The sequence below is a fragment of the Aedes aegypti genome, chromosome 3 (assembly GCF_002204515.2).
Source record: "Aedes aegypti strain LVP_AGWG chromosome 3, AaegL5.0 Primary Assembly, whole genome shotgun sequence".
NCBI classification, from domain to species: domain Eukaryota; kingdom Metazoa; phylum Arthropoda; class Insecta; order Diptera; family Culicidae; genus Aedes; species Aedes aegypti.
Window position 1 is genome coordinate 184,940,981 of NC_035109.1, and position 14,351 is coordinate 184,955,331.

General features: G+C 40.2%; 1 protein-coding gene across 2 annotated transcripts in view; it reads right to left on the bottom strand.

The window, feature by feature from the left end:
• LOC110678676 (homeobox protein SIX3-like) overlaps positions 1-14,351 on the bottom strand; it is a 217,926-nt gene that overhangs the window by 186,946 nt on the left and 16,629 nt on the right. For both annotated transcript variants that reach the window (XM_021851882.1, XM_021851883.1), the window contains exon 2: positions 3,334-3,452. In XM_021851882.1, the coding sequence (XP_021707574.1) occupies positions 3,334-3,452 (119 nt within the window). The remainder of the gene's footprint in view (positions 1-3,333; positions 3,453-14,351) is intronic.

Genomic DNA, 14,351 nt, shown 5'->3' on the forward strand with positions numbered 1-14,351 from the left:
TATGTGAATGTCGGTTAAAACAGCAATAATCTTGAGTATTCAAAGATTTTTTTGTCGAATTTAAGAAACTAAACGGCAATTCACTAAGCAATATAGGAATGTTTCTCCATTGAAATATATCATATGATATTCCGATATATCGATATTTTGAATCAATATATCGGTGGTATCGATACTTTGATTCGATAATCATATCGAATGAAATATCGATACTTTGCAATATCGGAACGTCCCTACCCCTAAGCACGAGGTCTTCGAATGTCCACGCTTCGAGATTGAGCGAGCCGAGATGACATCCGTCGTTAGCAATGACGGTAATGTGCACAATATCGTCCAACGAATGTGTGCTGACGAAGAGAAATGGGATGCGGTAAACAAGACAAACGTCCAACTGATGTCTCTTTTACATCGAAAATGGCGAGAGGAGCAGCGGCACTAAACACAGCGGACAGAACATAGCTCTGAGTCGTTGGGGCAGCCGGAATCGTCGGACCAACCTTGGCACTTGGCAAGTCAGCCTATTGAAGCGAGCATTGAAGGAGATCAACGGGCGCGACCGGAGTAGGCTAGATCCTCCGTCGGGGACTAGACCGAGTAGAGCGGGCGTAGCGTAGTATCGGTAATAAGTCGTCGAGGCGCCTGCAAACCGCAAGTCATCTTCCAACCGGAATTGCAGGACCGACCTCGGCACTTACCGACCAACATCGCGTCGGAATAGGCTATGTCGTTCCACCGGGGACTAGCCAAGTAGATCACGAAACAGCACCGGCAAATGGTCGTCGGGGCGCCTGTGAACCAGAAGGTTCCCTCCACCGGAATCGCAGGACCGACCTCGGCATCTGCCCGGCCAGCTTCGGAGTAGGTTAAGTCCATCGTCGGGGACTAACTGAGTAGATCGCGTAGTTGCACCGGCAAATGGTCGTCGAGACGCCTGTAAACTAGAAGGTTCCCTCCACCGGAATCGCAGGACCGACCTCGGCATCAGCCCGGAAAGCATCGGTTCGGAAGATCTTCCGCCGTCAGGGAAATCTTTGTCGGAGTAGGATAGATCCACCGTTGGGGACTATTCTGACTAGTCCGTAGCGAGTCACCGGCTTTAGTCGTCGGGGCGCCAGTGAACCGGAATCTACCCTCCACGGAATCGCTGGACCGACCTCGGCATCCAACTGGTCCAACCTGGAAAGCTCGAAAATCGGCGGATTAGCAGCAGGCGGGGAAGTACAGGAGCGCAAGATGCACGCAGAAAGCGAAGCAAGGAGCAGTACAGCGGTTAGCACAATAGCCTCCCTCACGAAGTAATGCCAAGAAGCTGTTCCGGGGGGAATGGCTCGTGGGCGAAAGTGGATTTAGTCGGTATGGGTTCGAGTCCGACACTCTGGCGCACGATGGACGAATTCGATATGACTAGCCTCCATATCGAACGTGAATCTTAGTTCACAAATGCAATTTACCACCCCCTAAAAAAATAAAAGTACACACACGAGCCAAAATAAGCCAATTTTGGGAGTGAATCGTAGTTGAACCACTCACAGTTACTTCAACTATATATACTTGACTATGACAAATGTCCAACTCTCGCAAAATTTATAATTTTGCCTTAAAAGCTATTTGTAACCAAGTGTGCAGTTTGTTATTACTGGACAAACAATTGGATTTACACGTTATTAAAAAATGCTACGATGAAGAGAAAATCCTTCTCTATTTCCCAGTGGTAATAGTTTTTATCTAGGTCCATTTATTTTCATAGAAACAACGAGCTACACTTTCGATTACCAATGGCTCCTAGGTTATGGGAGAACTGAGAAACGATCCTCTCCATTAACAAACATCCCTCCCAGTCAGTGCTGTTAAATATCATGAATATCACGTGACTTTGACCATTGAATATTGCTAATATCATCCTTCGCATGGAAAAAGTCATCGGGAAATGTTCTTCCTGATGGTCTTTTTCGAATTACTATCGGTTAGAAAAACTTGCTGATGCAATATCTCGCATGGAAAGGTGCTATAAGCATCTTAATTTTTCAAAATTTTGACATTTAACAGCACTGCTCCCAGTAACCTTTGTGGAAATGCAGAGGTAAACACGGTCTCCATATAAGCTCACCAGATTGCAAGGAGGTGGCCGGAACCGTTATAAACCCTGTATGAATAGAGGCACTGAATTATTCACGCTGAAGAAGATTATCAATCCCAGTGGAACTTCTAGTTGATTCTTTGTGCACCTTCACTGACTTCGGTCAGTCACGGAATAGCAACCATAGATATGTGTAGTCAGTCTAAATTGAGTTAAGAATTCAACTGTGGACGAATTTGCTAAAAATGGAAAGCAGAACAGCTTTACCATATCTAATTTAAGAACCACATTTTTTGGGTGCCTGCAAACGTTAATTGGTTTTGCACCTTCTAATGTAACGATGCACCGTCGGAAGTGACGATCATTACCAAGTTCAACCGCCTCCTCCACCTACCTTACCAAACTCTTATTGCATTACCGCATTAAAAGCAGCAACAACGTGTCGGTGTCAAGGTGGGATTAATTTCAAACAAACGATGCCGCCACTTTACGATTGCGACCTGAGGATGAGGATGACGATCATGTGTCGCTTATCTGAGAGCCACATCGGAGCCTTGCTGTCTTTTAGGGATTGAGGCTACTTTTTGCTGTTTGGCACTTCGGCGGTGCCTCTCGTCAATTCATTACCTACCGCTCTACGAAACTATGGGCGAGCAGGTGGCCAAAATTCAGAAAAAATGACTAGGTCTGATCGATTTTTCATTTAAACACTTCTATTAGGATATTTCTGGAATATCAGATCAAAATGTTTTGTAGTCTGATTGTTAACGTATTTCAAATTAAAAAAAAATTATAATACTTCTTTGAGATATAAACACGCAATGAAATGACAAAAATATTTTTGGCCACCAACTTATACAAAAACCTCCCATAGTGTGCCACCACCCATGAAGCCATTATGGCGAATCGCACCTGGAAGGTTCCACACATCGACGCAAAAAAGACGCAAAAACATATGTTGATAATTGTAGTCTCATCATATGGGCTGGGGTTTGTACTGGTGTGAATTAATGGTACGAGTAGTATCTACAATTGCAAAGCCACTTTGATAGGTTTCATGTACGAAAGAACTTTTTGTCACAAAAGGTAAAACTAATGCTTGCTAGAAATTTTCCCAACAGTCAACATAAAGAAAATTACCATACCGAACATTAGTGCAGCGATTGCATTTCAACATTGATAACCGTACATTACTTATGAAGAATCAACCAAGTGGATGTTATTGAAACTTTTTGCCATCCCTCTCTGGAGCTTACCTAATGGTCGTCCGCGTAGTTTTTCTGCCTCGTGGTAGTGCGCTTCTAGCCACATCGCTTGTAGTTTTCCATGGGACGATTTGGTGAACTTGTGCCTTTCCAGTATCGTGTACAGCTCCCTGCAAATAATAACGAACCGAAGTTAGTAAACACGATTAATCGAATGCCAATAATGTATTGAATGATCATTAGATGAACAACATCAATCAGTGGATTTTTTTCGTTGAATCATTTGAAATATCAGTGGGTTAATTATCCGGTGCAGCAGAGTTTTTGCCCAAATTCCTAACGACTCTTTTGACATTAATTTTCCTTCCGTCAGACAATCCTTTCCTCTTAGAGAACTTTTTCGGCCTAACGGCCTTCCGTGGCAATGATGTCTTAGATTTGTCGGCGCTTGGATTAGACGAGGTCTACAAATAAAGTTAGACATTTTTAATAAACAATCTTAAATTTCATAACATACAAGGTACACCTGGGCAAGCTGAAATGGGTGGAATAGATTCATATTACCCCTACCGTTTCATCTACCCCTTAATCTAGATTATTTGAAAATTTCACATTCATCCAAAAATGCTAGGAATAACAAGTGGTTTCACTATTGATGGCAAATTCAAGCAATTGAGTGGCTCAAATCTCCATACAACACTCATCACCAATTGTTCTACCACAAGAATGTGTAGTAGAGTATGGAAATTTGTTACACGTTTATAACTAGATAATATGGTAGGTGTTCAGACAGACCAGACTAGATGCTAGTTTCGCCTTGTAAAGATAAGTCAAGAACATTGCCATTTCTGATTTTTTCGATGCCATTTTGATACAGATGTTTCATCAAACAAACAAGTTCCATTATTACAGCGAAAAAATGCAAATATTTTGTTACTACGAGTGCTAGGGGTATGCTTTCCTGAAATCATTGAAAAACACTTGGTCCAGTCTGTCTAAACACCGGCCATATGATCAGTAAAATAGAATATCTTATTCAACAATTTCGAACACAAGTAGATTGTAGATGATTACCGTTTTGTCTCAAATTCCGAACAGACTCATATTCCGAACACTCGGTTTTTGTATGGCGATTTGGTTGAAATGTTTCGCTGAAATATGTCACCAAATAACAAGGAAATGGCAGTCAATTGCAATTCAATTTTAACGTCTCCAATATAGTTTATACCGCGGAAGTAGAGTAAGGTGGGGCAAAAGTTCGACCTTAGTGGTATAATCAAAGTTTCCAGGAAAATAATAGCAGATGAAACAAAACAAATACCATACAGCGAACCTTCATCATATTGGCTATAACTTTGCTGAACAAACTTGTGTCAAAATACTTACCCATTTTTAGTTATAACAGTTCCAAAATTGATTGTCTTATTCGAACTTTTGCCCCACCGGTGGGGCAAAAGTTCGAATCTAGTGTGGGGCAAAAGTTCATTGGCTAAAACACAAAATATGAATACTTTTATGCCAGGCATACTTTCTACCAGCCGTAAACTTATGTTTGCCGAAAAATACACACTAAATTTTCATCAAAAAATGCCCAAATCAGGGTTAATTGTAATACACCCAAAAAATAGCAGTTTTTCGCAAAACTAAGGGAAATGTGAAATTTTTTTGACATTTTTCGCACGATCAGGCAAATTTCGCTAGATTTGAAGATAATATGTAGATTTCAGGAAATTTGAAAAATTTTCCGTGGGTTTATACATGGGTCGAACTTTTGCCCCGCAGATTCGAACTTTTGCCCCGCTATGGGCCAAAAATTGATTCCAACTATTTATGGAAAAACTAATCCACGTCAAAGCATCCTTATGATAGGCCTAGAAACGCCCTTACATAAAATATTGAAAAGTATTTTATCTTCATTTGGTTCCATGCATCGAAAGTTTGACCAAATATTCCAATTATTTGGAGTGAAAGTCTCTTACTTGAATAGCATTCGAACCACCATGACATTTTTAAGTTTTGATTTGATTTGAGCTAGAAATCTTAAAAAGAAACTCTTGCCCCACTCGAACTTTTGCCCCACTTTACTCTAAGGATGATTCTCTAGTTTGAGACCAGTAGAACAAGCTCAGGTAAATTTATTTGCGAAATTATTCATTTAAATACATTTTATTCGTGCTGTTCGGAATTTGAATCAAGGTGTTCGGAATATGAGACAGAATGATCATAGTGTTCGGCATTTGAATCAAAATGTTGTTCCATACTTTTACGTAAAAACAATACTAAAACTAATTAAATCAACATTATTATTGGTACATCCAACAACTAACAGTTAGACTTTGCGAAGAAATTGAAATTTACATGAATATCAGCCAATTCATGCCAACCAAATGCATTTGAAGTCACTGTTGGCCTTAAGTGTTCGGAATATGAGTCAAAACGGTACTAATATTGACACATAAAGTAAGATGGGGCAAAAGTTCGATTTTAACTTCATCTAGGTATAAATTATTGAATTATGTCCCGATTCTGTTTTTGCACGGATTTTTTTTACACGGCCGTGCAAAAAAAAGTTTCCACACATTTTTTTTTTTGCCAATACCTTATTTCAGCATAAAACGTCGGGAAATTGTGTTACTTTTTTTTGCACGATTTTCGAAATTTTGAACTGAAAACTTGTTTTGCACGATACGCATCTCCCAAAAACAGAATCGGGTGTAGCCAAGATTGGTTCAACGTAACGTAATCGATGCACGTGAACTGCATGCAAGTGAACTCGAATAGTGTGATACGCCACATTTAAGAGTGAGAGCATTATTTTATACCGAAATTTCTGGCAATTCTCCAATAATATGTATAGAGCAAAAACATTAAAAAAATAAATTGAGATTTTCCCGCCCACACTAATTAGCATGAAATGCAATTCTTGAAACATTTTAAAGCAGTTTATTATTTTATTTCAAACACAATTACGAAAAAATATGAATTCAAATATCAATTGAAATAAATAGTTTATAAACTACTGCGAAAAGATTTGAAATTATCAACAGAAACTTACAGAAAACGGTTTGTTAAGAGAAGAGCAGATCTGGAAAACTCAAACCAATATATTTTTGCTCTCAATGCAAAGGGGTATTAGCTAGGAGCAAAACACTGCCTAATATCCCTATTAATACGGCCTATAAATATTAGATTGCTAATACTTGTCGAAATTCGATGCAAATTTGTTGCACTATGTCATGTGTGGCTGCAAAGTTGCACTCAACGAATATTTACGATGATTCGCTTCAGCTGCATAATAATAATGAACTATTCTGAAGGTTCATTGAGAAAAGAAACGTGTAAAAGTAGACCAGACACTTCTGGCACAATGGACTAGAGCGATAAACATTGAACCCGTTCAATCTATTCATTGTTAATACGCAGAGATACTGCATATTATAAGAAGTGAATATGTAAAAGTATTCATGGTGTGGTGTGAATTAAAATTCTTTACGAACAAAATAATTGCTTGCGGTGTCAGTGTTGTAAACTAATAGTTGGACTGTTTAATTCTCTATTTTAGTTATAATAAGATTTTTTGCAAAATTCCCTCAAATTTAATATCTATACAATATACAGAAAACATTGCGAGTTTTTTGATCTGGAAGCCTATACGAATTTAAGGAGCTTATGAGTTGATAACCCCAAGTTGGTCACAACTATCGTTTGTTTAGCGAGCACCGAAAGTACAAGACTTCACTGCAAGTCTCCATCATAAACTACTTCCAATATGATGATGAGATACGTTGTCATCATTTTCTGAAAAAAGTTTAAGGGGGCAGGATCCGTCATTGATTTCAGAATTTTCAAAAGCAGTTTTTTCGTTCAAAATCAAGAAAATTTACAGGAAAATGTGTTCACTGTATTCTTTTCTCCAACCGAAACACAGTGAACACATTTTCATCGAGTAATTTTTAGTTTTGAACAGAAAAACTGCTTTTGAAGTTTCGATGATGACGATGATTACGATGACGGTATCAGGTATCAGAAGGCCGGCTCCAAAGGCACGTTCCCCACCAGTTGGGAGATTTGTGCCATCGCCATATTTGAGCCTATTTCATCATCTACCCGATGGGAGAGGAAAGGGAAGGGAAAGATGGGAGGAAATAGGAGTGGGGTCCCTTGAAGAGGGAAGATCGCATAAGCGAAATGAGAGCATGTTAGCTTCATACCACAATGGGTTCGAACAGCGCCCTAAAAAGGGCACTGCAAAACGCATGAGCGTAAAGAGAGCCTATAGCTCATTACCACAGCGGGTTAAGAATAACAGGATGTCCTGAAGATTCAGGCTTCTGTATTCAGTTTCACTTAATAAGTGTTTGCCAAGTAATTGGAATCGCATTTGCGCAAAAACTGGACAGTTACATATCAGGTGATACGAAGTTCCATAATCGGAGTCACAACTATCACACACAAATGAGTCAGCACGCTGAATATTTGCCATGTGATAGTTGAGTCGGCAGTGGCCTGTCAACGCTCTGACCAAGAGACTGCAATTCTGCTTTGACAGATTTGTTAAATACTTCGCCACCTTTGGAGATGGCTCAGTAATATACAATTTTGTTTGACGACACGACTCCAAACTATTCCAATATTGCTTGTGCTGAGTTGCCGCCCAAGAGTTTATCTTAAGCTTCACCCAGCACTTCGAAATTGGAATAGCCGGCTCAGGGCCAATGAAGTCATGCGATGCTCCATCGCGAGCTAGCTCATCAGCCAATTCATTTCCAGCGATGGAAGAATGGCCAGGTACCCATACAAGGTTTACAGAGTTGACTGAATTCAGTTCCTCAATTTGAGTTCGACATGCGATAACAAGCTTCGACCTTGAGTTGGCCGAAGCGAGAGCTTTTATAGCAGCCTGACTATCTGAACAGAAGTATATGACTTTACCCATTACGCGCTGTTGAAGTGCTGATTGCACTCCACACATAAGAGCAAATATTTCCGCCTGAAAAACGGTGCAGTTTCTACCAAGTGAGTAAAACAGATTCAACCTTAGCTCACGAGAATATACTCCTGCACCAGCTCTACCTTCAAGAAGGGAGCCATCAGTGTAACATACTATATTGTTTGATATACTTCTTTCCAAATAGCCAGACGTCCACTCTTCCCGTGAAGGGAATTGTGTGGTAAATGTCCTGTAAGGAAAGTTACAAGCAATTGTGAGATCACTTGGAGGAAGGACAATTTTGTCCCAATTCACCAAAAGTGGAAACAACGAAGTGTGTGTAGATCTACGATTCACTGGATTTTTCTCCAGTAGATCCAGTACCCATAAACGGTAAGAGCAAGAAAGTGCTTCTTGTTTAAGATATATGTGTAGTGGCGCAACGTCGAAAAGGGCCTCGAGCGCTGCTGTGGGAGTTGTAGAGAACGCACCAGACATCGCCATCAAGCACATCCTTTGGAGATGGCCCAATTTTGATTGGATTGTTCTCACTTCGCCCTTTTGCCACCACACAAGACATCCATATGCCAATATTGGTCGAACAACTGTTGTGTAAATCCATTTGATATATTTGGGTTTGAGGCCCCAAGTTTTACCAAAGGTTCGCCGGCATTGACCGAAGGCCATACAAGCTTTTTTGACTCTGAAATCAATGTGAGCTGTCCATAAAAGTTTGGAATCTAGAATGACTCCGACATACTTTACTTGATCAGTCACATTAATCTCAGTGCCAAAAAGACGTAAAGGTCGAATTCCATCGCGGTTTCGTCTTTCCGTAAAAAGAACAATAGATGTTTTATTCGGGTTAACCGAAAGGCCATATTGGCGACACCAACTCTCGACTACCTGAAGAGCACTTTGCATCAGGTCGAATAGGGTGCTTATGCACATACCAACTATCAGAGCTAGATAGTCGTCGGCAAATCCATAAGTTGGAAAACCGCAATTATTGAGTTGCCTCAATAGCGTATCTGCTACGAGATTCCACAAAAGTGGTGACAAGACTCCCCCTTGGGGGCATCCGCAAACACTCAATTTTCGAATCGCTGCTTGACGCAATGTCGAGAAGAGATGTCGGTTTTTGAGCATTTGATGAATCCAATTGGTAATCATTGTAGGTAGCCCATGGTTTCGTGCGGCTTCCAATATGGCATCGAAAGACACGTTATCAAAGGCACCCTCAATATCCAAGAAAACACCCAAGCACGATTGCTTCTGAGCGAATGCTTTCTCGATATCGTATACAACTTTGTGTAAAAGAGTCACAGTGGACTTTCCAGATTGGTAAGCATGTTGATTCACATGAAGAGGCATGTTTGCCAAATAAACATCACGGATGTGATGATCGATAATGCGTTCCAGACATTTCAGAAGAAAAGAGGTCAGACTGATTGGTCTAAAACTCTTCGCTTCCTCATACGACGCACGTTCTCCTTTTGGGATAAACTTTACAGTAATATCACGCCAGGATTTGGGAATGTACCCGGTAGCAAAACTGCTTACAAGTAGCTTTTTCAAAACATGTTTGATAAACTCAAATCCCTTTTGGAGCAGAACAGGATAAATCCCATCCGCTCCTGGAGATTTGAAAGGAGCAAAACTATTAAGTGCCCATTGAATCGATTCAGTAGTTACGATACTGCGAGCCGAGGCCAGAGACTCGTAACTACATGAAAAGATATTTGGTTCATCCGTAGATGCTATGTCCACACATCCGGGGAAGTGTGTATTGAATAAACATTCTAAAACTTCTTCATCGGAAGAAGTAAAGTCACCATTAGGTAAGCGAATTTCGTTCACTTGGAAATCCTTAGATTTTGCAAGAATTTTGTTCAACCGACTGACTTCACTCAAACTGGAAACATTTGTACAAAGGTTTTTCCAGCCGGATCGTTCAGCAGAACGAAGAGCCTTCTTGTAAGCCTTGCGAGCTGACTTGAACGACTCTGATCCAGCTGAACGGCGTCTGTTCCAACTCCTTCTACATTGTTTCCTGAGTCTAGTCAGATCGGAATTCCACCATGGGGTCCCTCTTGTAGTCTTTACAGACCGCAGAGGACATGCTTCTTCAAAAGCTTCCATAATGTAGGATGTTGTAGTATCAACGGCATCATCCAGATCACTTGGATTTTCAATGGACGGAGAATATCCATGAAATTTGGTCGCAACCAATTCAATGTAGAGTTCCCAGTTTGTTGACCGGGGATTCCTAAAACGCAAAGTCTGCGCAGTTACATTTGAATGTTCAAAGAAGATGTAGCGATGATCAGATAATGATTCCTCATCTGATACATGCCAATTCGTCAACTCGTGACTGATTCTATTCGAGCAGAGCGTTATGTCTAACACTTCTTCTCTATTAGAAACCATGAAGGTTGGGCGATTGCCTATGTTAAGTAATCCAAGGTCTGTACTACTTAAGTATTCCATCAGACTGGAGCCTCTCAAATTGATATCCGAGCTGCCCCAGATGATGTGATGAGCATTGGCATCACTGCCCACAATCAGCGGAAGGCCTTTTGTTACGCAGTGTACGACAACTCGTTTGAAGTCATCCGTTGGGGATGGTTCATCATGTGGTAAATATACCGAACAATAGACGTATTTCCTGTTGAGGTCACCAACAGAAACATCAATTGTGACAGCACATACATCTCTGGTCGTCAACTCAGAAATGAGTGTAGCAACGATTGCTTTATTTACGAGCACGCATGCGCGGGGCATGGAGCGCGAGTTTGCCATTTCAAGCTTGCTAAAAGTAGCAAAAACTGGGTCCACAAGGTTACCTAGATAGAAGTTCCCTCTACGAAAGTAGGGTTCTTGAACTAGCGCCACTTGGGCTGCACCATTTTGCATGAGTCTGCAAAGATTGATCGTTGCTGTTCTTTTATGCTGAAGATTGATCTGAGCTAACCTAACCGTAGCCACTACCCAAACTAGGCAGGATTAAGCTTTTTGCAATCTCAGCACGAAAAAGACCAGCAACGAAAAAACCAGATCGGTATCTATTTAAAGTCGCCAAAGGCGAAAGAGCACAGAATACACTGTGTAAAACGCATAATGCGAATCCATATAGGTGATAATTTAAATTAAATGTCAACATATTCATAATCCCACCCTTATTAAGCCTCAAGATAGAGACTGAAGAAGGGCAGCCGATTATCTCGGAGAAACACAAGGTCACCTGCACCATTGCTCCGGGTAGCACAGGAAGGACTCAATACTGTGGAGGGCGCCCTGGTACCCCACAGGCTCCGTTTGCGGTTAGGTTTTATTTAGACCCCCCTAACCATTCATTCTTAGGCACGGTACGCATCACACCATAAATTAGGGGTCACCTGTGAGGTGGACTTTTACCACCGGAACAGGCAGTCCGTAGTATTAATTCTTAGCCAGTTGAAACAACCGCTACCGACACTACGCGGCTATCTAGGCTGCTCGGGAAAAGGAGGTTAATATTGATGATTAACTCCTGACGTGCCCAAGCAGACCACCAATACAAGACTTCACTGCAAGTCTCCATCATAAACTACTTCCAATATGATGATGAGATACGTTGTCATCATTTTCTGAAAAAAGTTTAAGGGGGCAGGATCCGTCATTGATTTCAGAATTTTCAAAAGCAGTTTTTTCGTTCAAAATCAAGAAAATTTACAGGAAAATGTGTTCACTGTATTCTTTTCTCCAACCGAAACACAGTGAACACATTTTCATCGAGTAATTTTTAGTTTTGAACAGAAAAACTGCTTTTGAAGTTTCGATGATGACGATGATTACGATGACGGAGCGTTGATCGTTAATTTTAGTAGTTTTCTACGAGCAAATAGGTAATCCACAAACTGTAAACTCACTTTTTTTCCCAACAGTGGTCAATGATTTTAGCATGACATGCTTGATTGCGATGATCCTTCAGCTCAATCAATTTGATTATTAATCAGGGTTGGTCTTGAAATTCACTCTTCAGTAGCCAAGCAAAGCCAATCACACCAAAAAGCCTTGAAAAAAGCAAAACACCCGTTGCTAAGGGCAACCCAGAATTACTATAGAAAAATGTTCTATTTCCCGCATTTAGAGCCTTCAATGACTCATGATTTAGAAAATTCGTGCACCCAAAATAGGCTACTTGATGAGATTCATGTTGTTGGACTACTGTACTGGAGAGCCACGTCATTTTCGCTAAAATTCATGCCTATTACCATTCCCAGCACTGGTATAGGCCTCTGCACTGTTTTGGTATGGGATTTTGACATTTACTGCCCTTGTTGTTTACACATTTCAAGGTAGAGGGAAAGAGACAAAAAGATTAATATCTCCTGAAGCCTGGTTTGCTACTGAAAAGGAATCGCTAAAGAAATTTCTCGTCGATTCCTTACAGAAATTTTCTACAGCCACTCCCATTTGAACTGACATTTCTTTTCAACTGTGTACTGCGATCAGAAAAAAAAACGTATTCTTGATCGATTCCTTGCAGAAATTTCCCATGCATCAAGATAGGCCGAGAAATTACTTGTCTGCAGCGAATCAGACTTAAATGCTGTTCCGCTCAAGAAAAGTAAAGAAATTCTTTGACTGAATGGGTCAATAAGCTGCATACAGGGAGCCCCCTTTGAAATGACATTTCTTCTCATCTGCGTACTGTGATCAGAAAAATGTAATTTTCTGGACCATTTCTGAGAAGAAATTTTCCACGAGATAGGCGATTCCTTTTCTTGTCAGTAGCAAACGAGCCTTAATACTGCTAGTATCATTAATTATTATCAAAGATGTCTTGCTCCAAGTGTTAGTGACAACTGTCCAACTGAAAAAACAAAACATATTTCATAGAAGATACAATTTGCATGGAATGAAAAATGGTAGAACAAACTTCTAAGTGTTTTTTTTAACAAGGTTTTGTCAGCCACCAATTTGCTTCTAACCTCCTCAATTTATATTGAGAATCATGCAATTAAAAAAAACAGTGGTCTTGATTGACATAAACGCATTAGCGTGGATGAAAAAAAGATTTTGTTATTGTTAGTTCAATAAAGTTGCATTGACATTTTTCTTGAAGAATTCAGTTTCGTCTTGTGATTGGATACATTATGTTTTAGAATGTATGAGCTTATTTTACTTATATGATCACTAGTGTGAGACAAAATTTAGATTCTCGCTTCAGTCCACTTTTGGGATTACATTTGGATCCCAAGACAACTGTGCAAAATTTCAGCTCGATCAGTGAAAGTATATTTTAGCGCCAGCCGTTTAAAGTTTGTATGGGATTTAATATTGCAAAGCTTACTTTTAAAAAGAAAAATCGCCAGAGGTCGCCCATTGACCTCTATAAAAATTCTGAACGCAGACCTCGATAGGCATTTTTATCATAAAGAATATTGCCGAAGACCGCGAAACAATCTGACACTTGTGAAAAAAGTTATTCAATGATAACTTATTAGCAAGGCGACGTTGATTAACACGTAAAGGAATAACAATAATGCGGTCTTCGACAATGTTGTTCATCGCAAAAACACCTATCGATGTCTATTGAATTTTTATAGAGGTCGTCAATGGGCGACCTCTGGCGATTTTTCTTTGCAAAAGTAAGTTTCCCCATATTAAATCCCATACAAACTTTGAACAGTTGGCGCTAAAATGTAGTTTCACCGATCCAATTGAAATTTTGCACGGTTGTTATAGGACCCAAATGCAATCCGAAAAATGGACTGGAGCGAGAATCTAAATATTTCATATAGCCGTGTCCCAGGCTAATGATCACCCTAGCGAGGGATCACAGCATGCCGTACGTGCGGACGGCTGCGTTTTGAATATTGTGTGGCTGGCGAAAAACCGATTTGGCTGATGGTGCTATGCCAACTGTCGATGTTCTAATGTATTTTTTTATTTAATAAAAGTGTTTTTCTTCTCAAAGATTCAATTTTAAGATAGCTTGAGTCGTTCTTCTGCCAGTGAAATCATGTAAAATCTAGCATGCGTTTTACATGATTTCACTGGCAGTTCTGCCGGTACTTCGTCAACCGGTTAGGTTTTTTTTTCGCAATTCAGCATGTGCTTTGAAAATATTCTTCTTCAAGGCTTTCAGTAA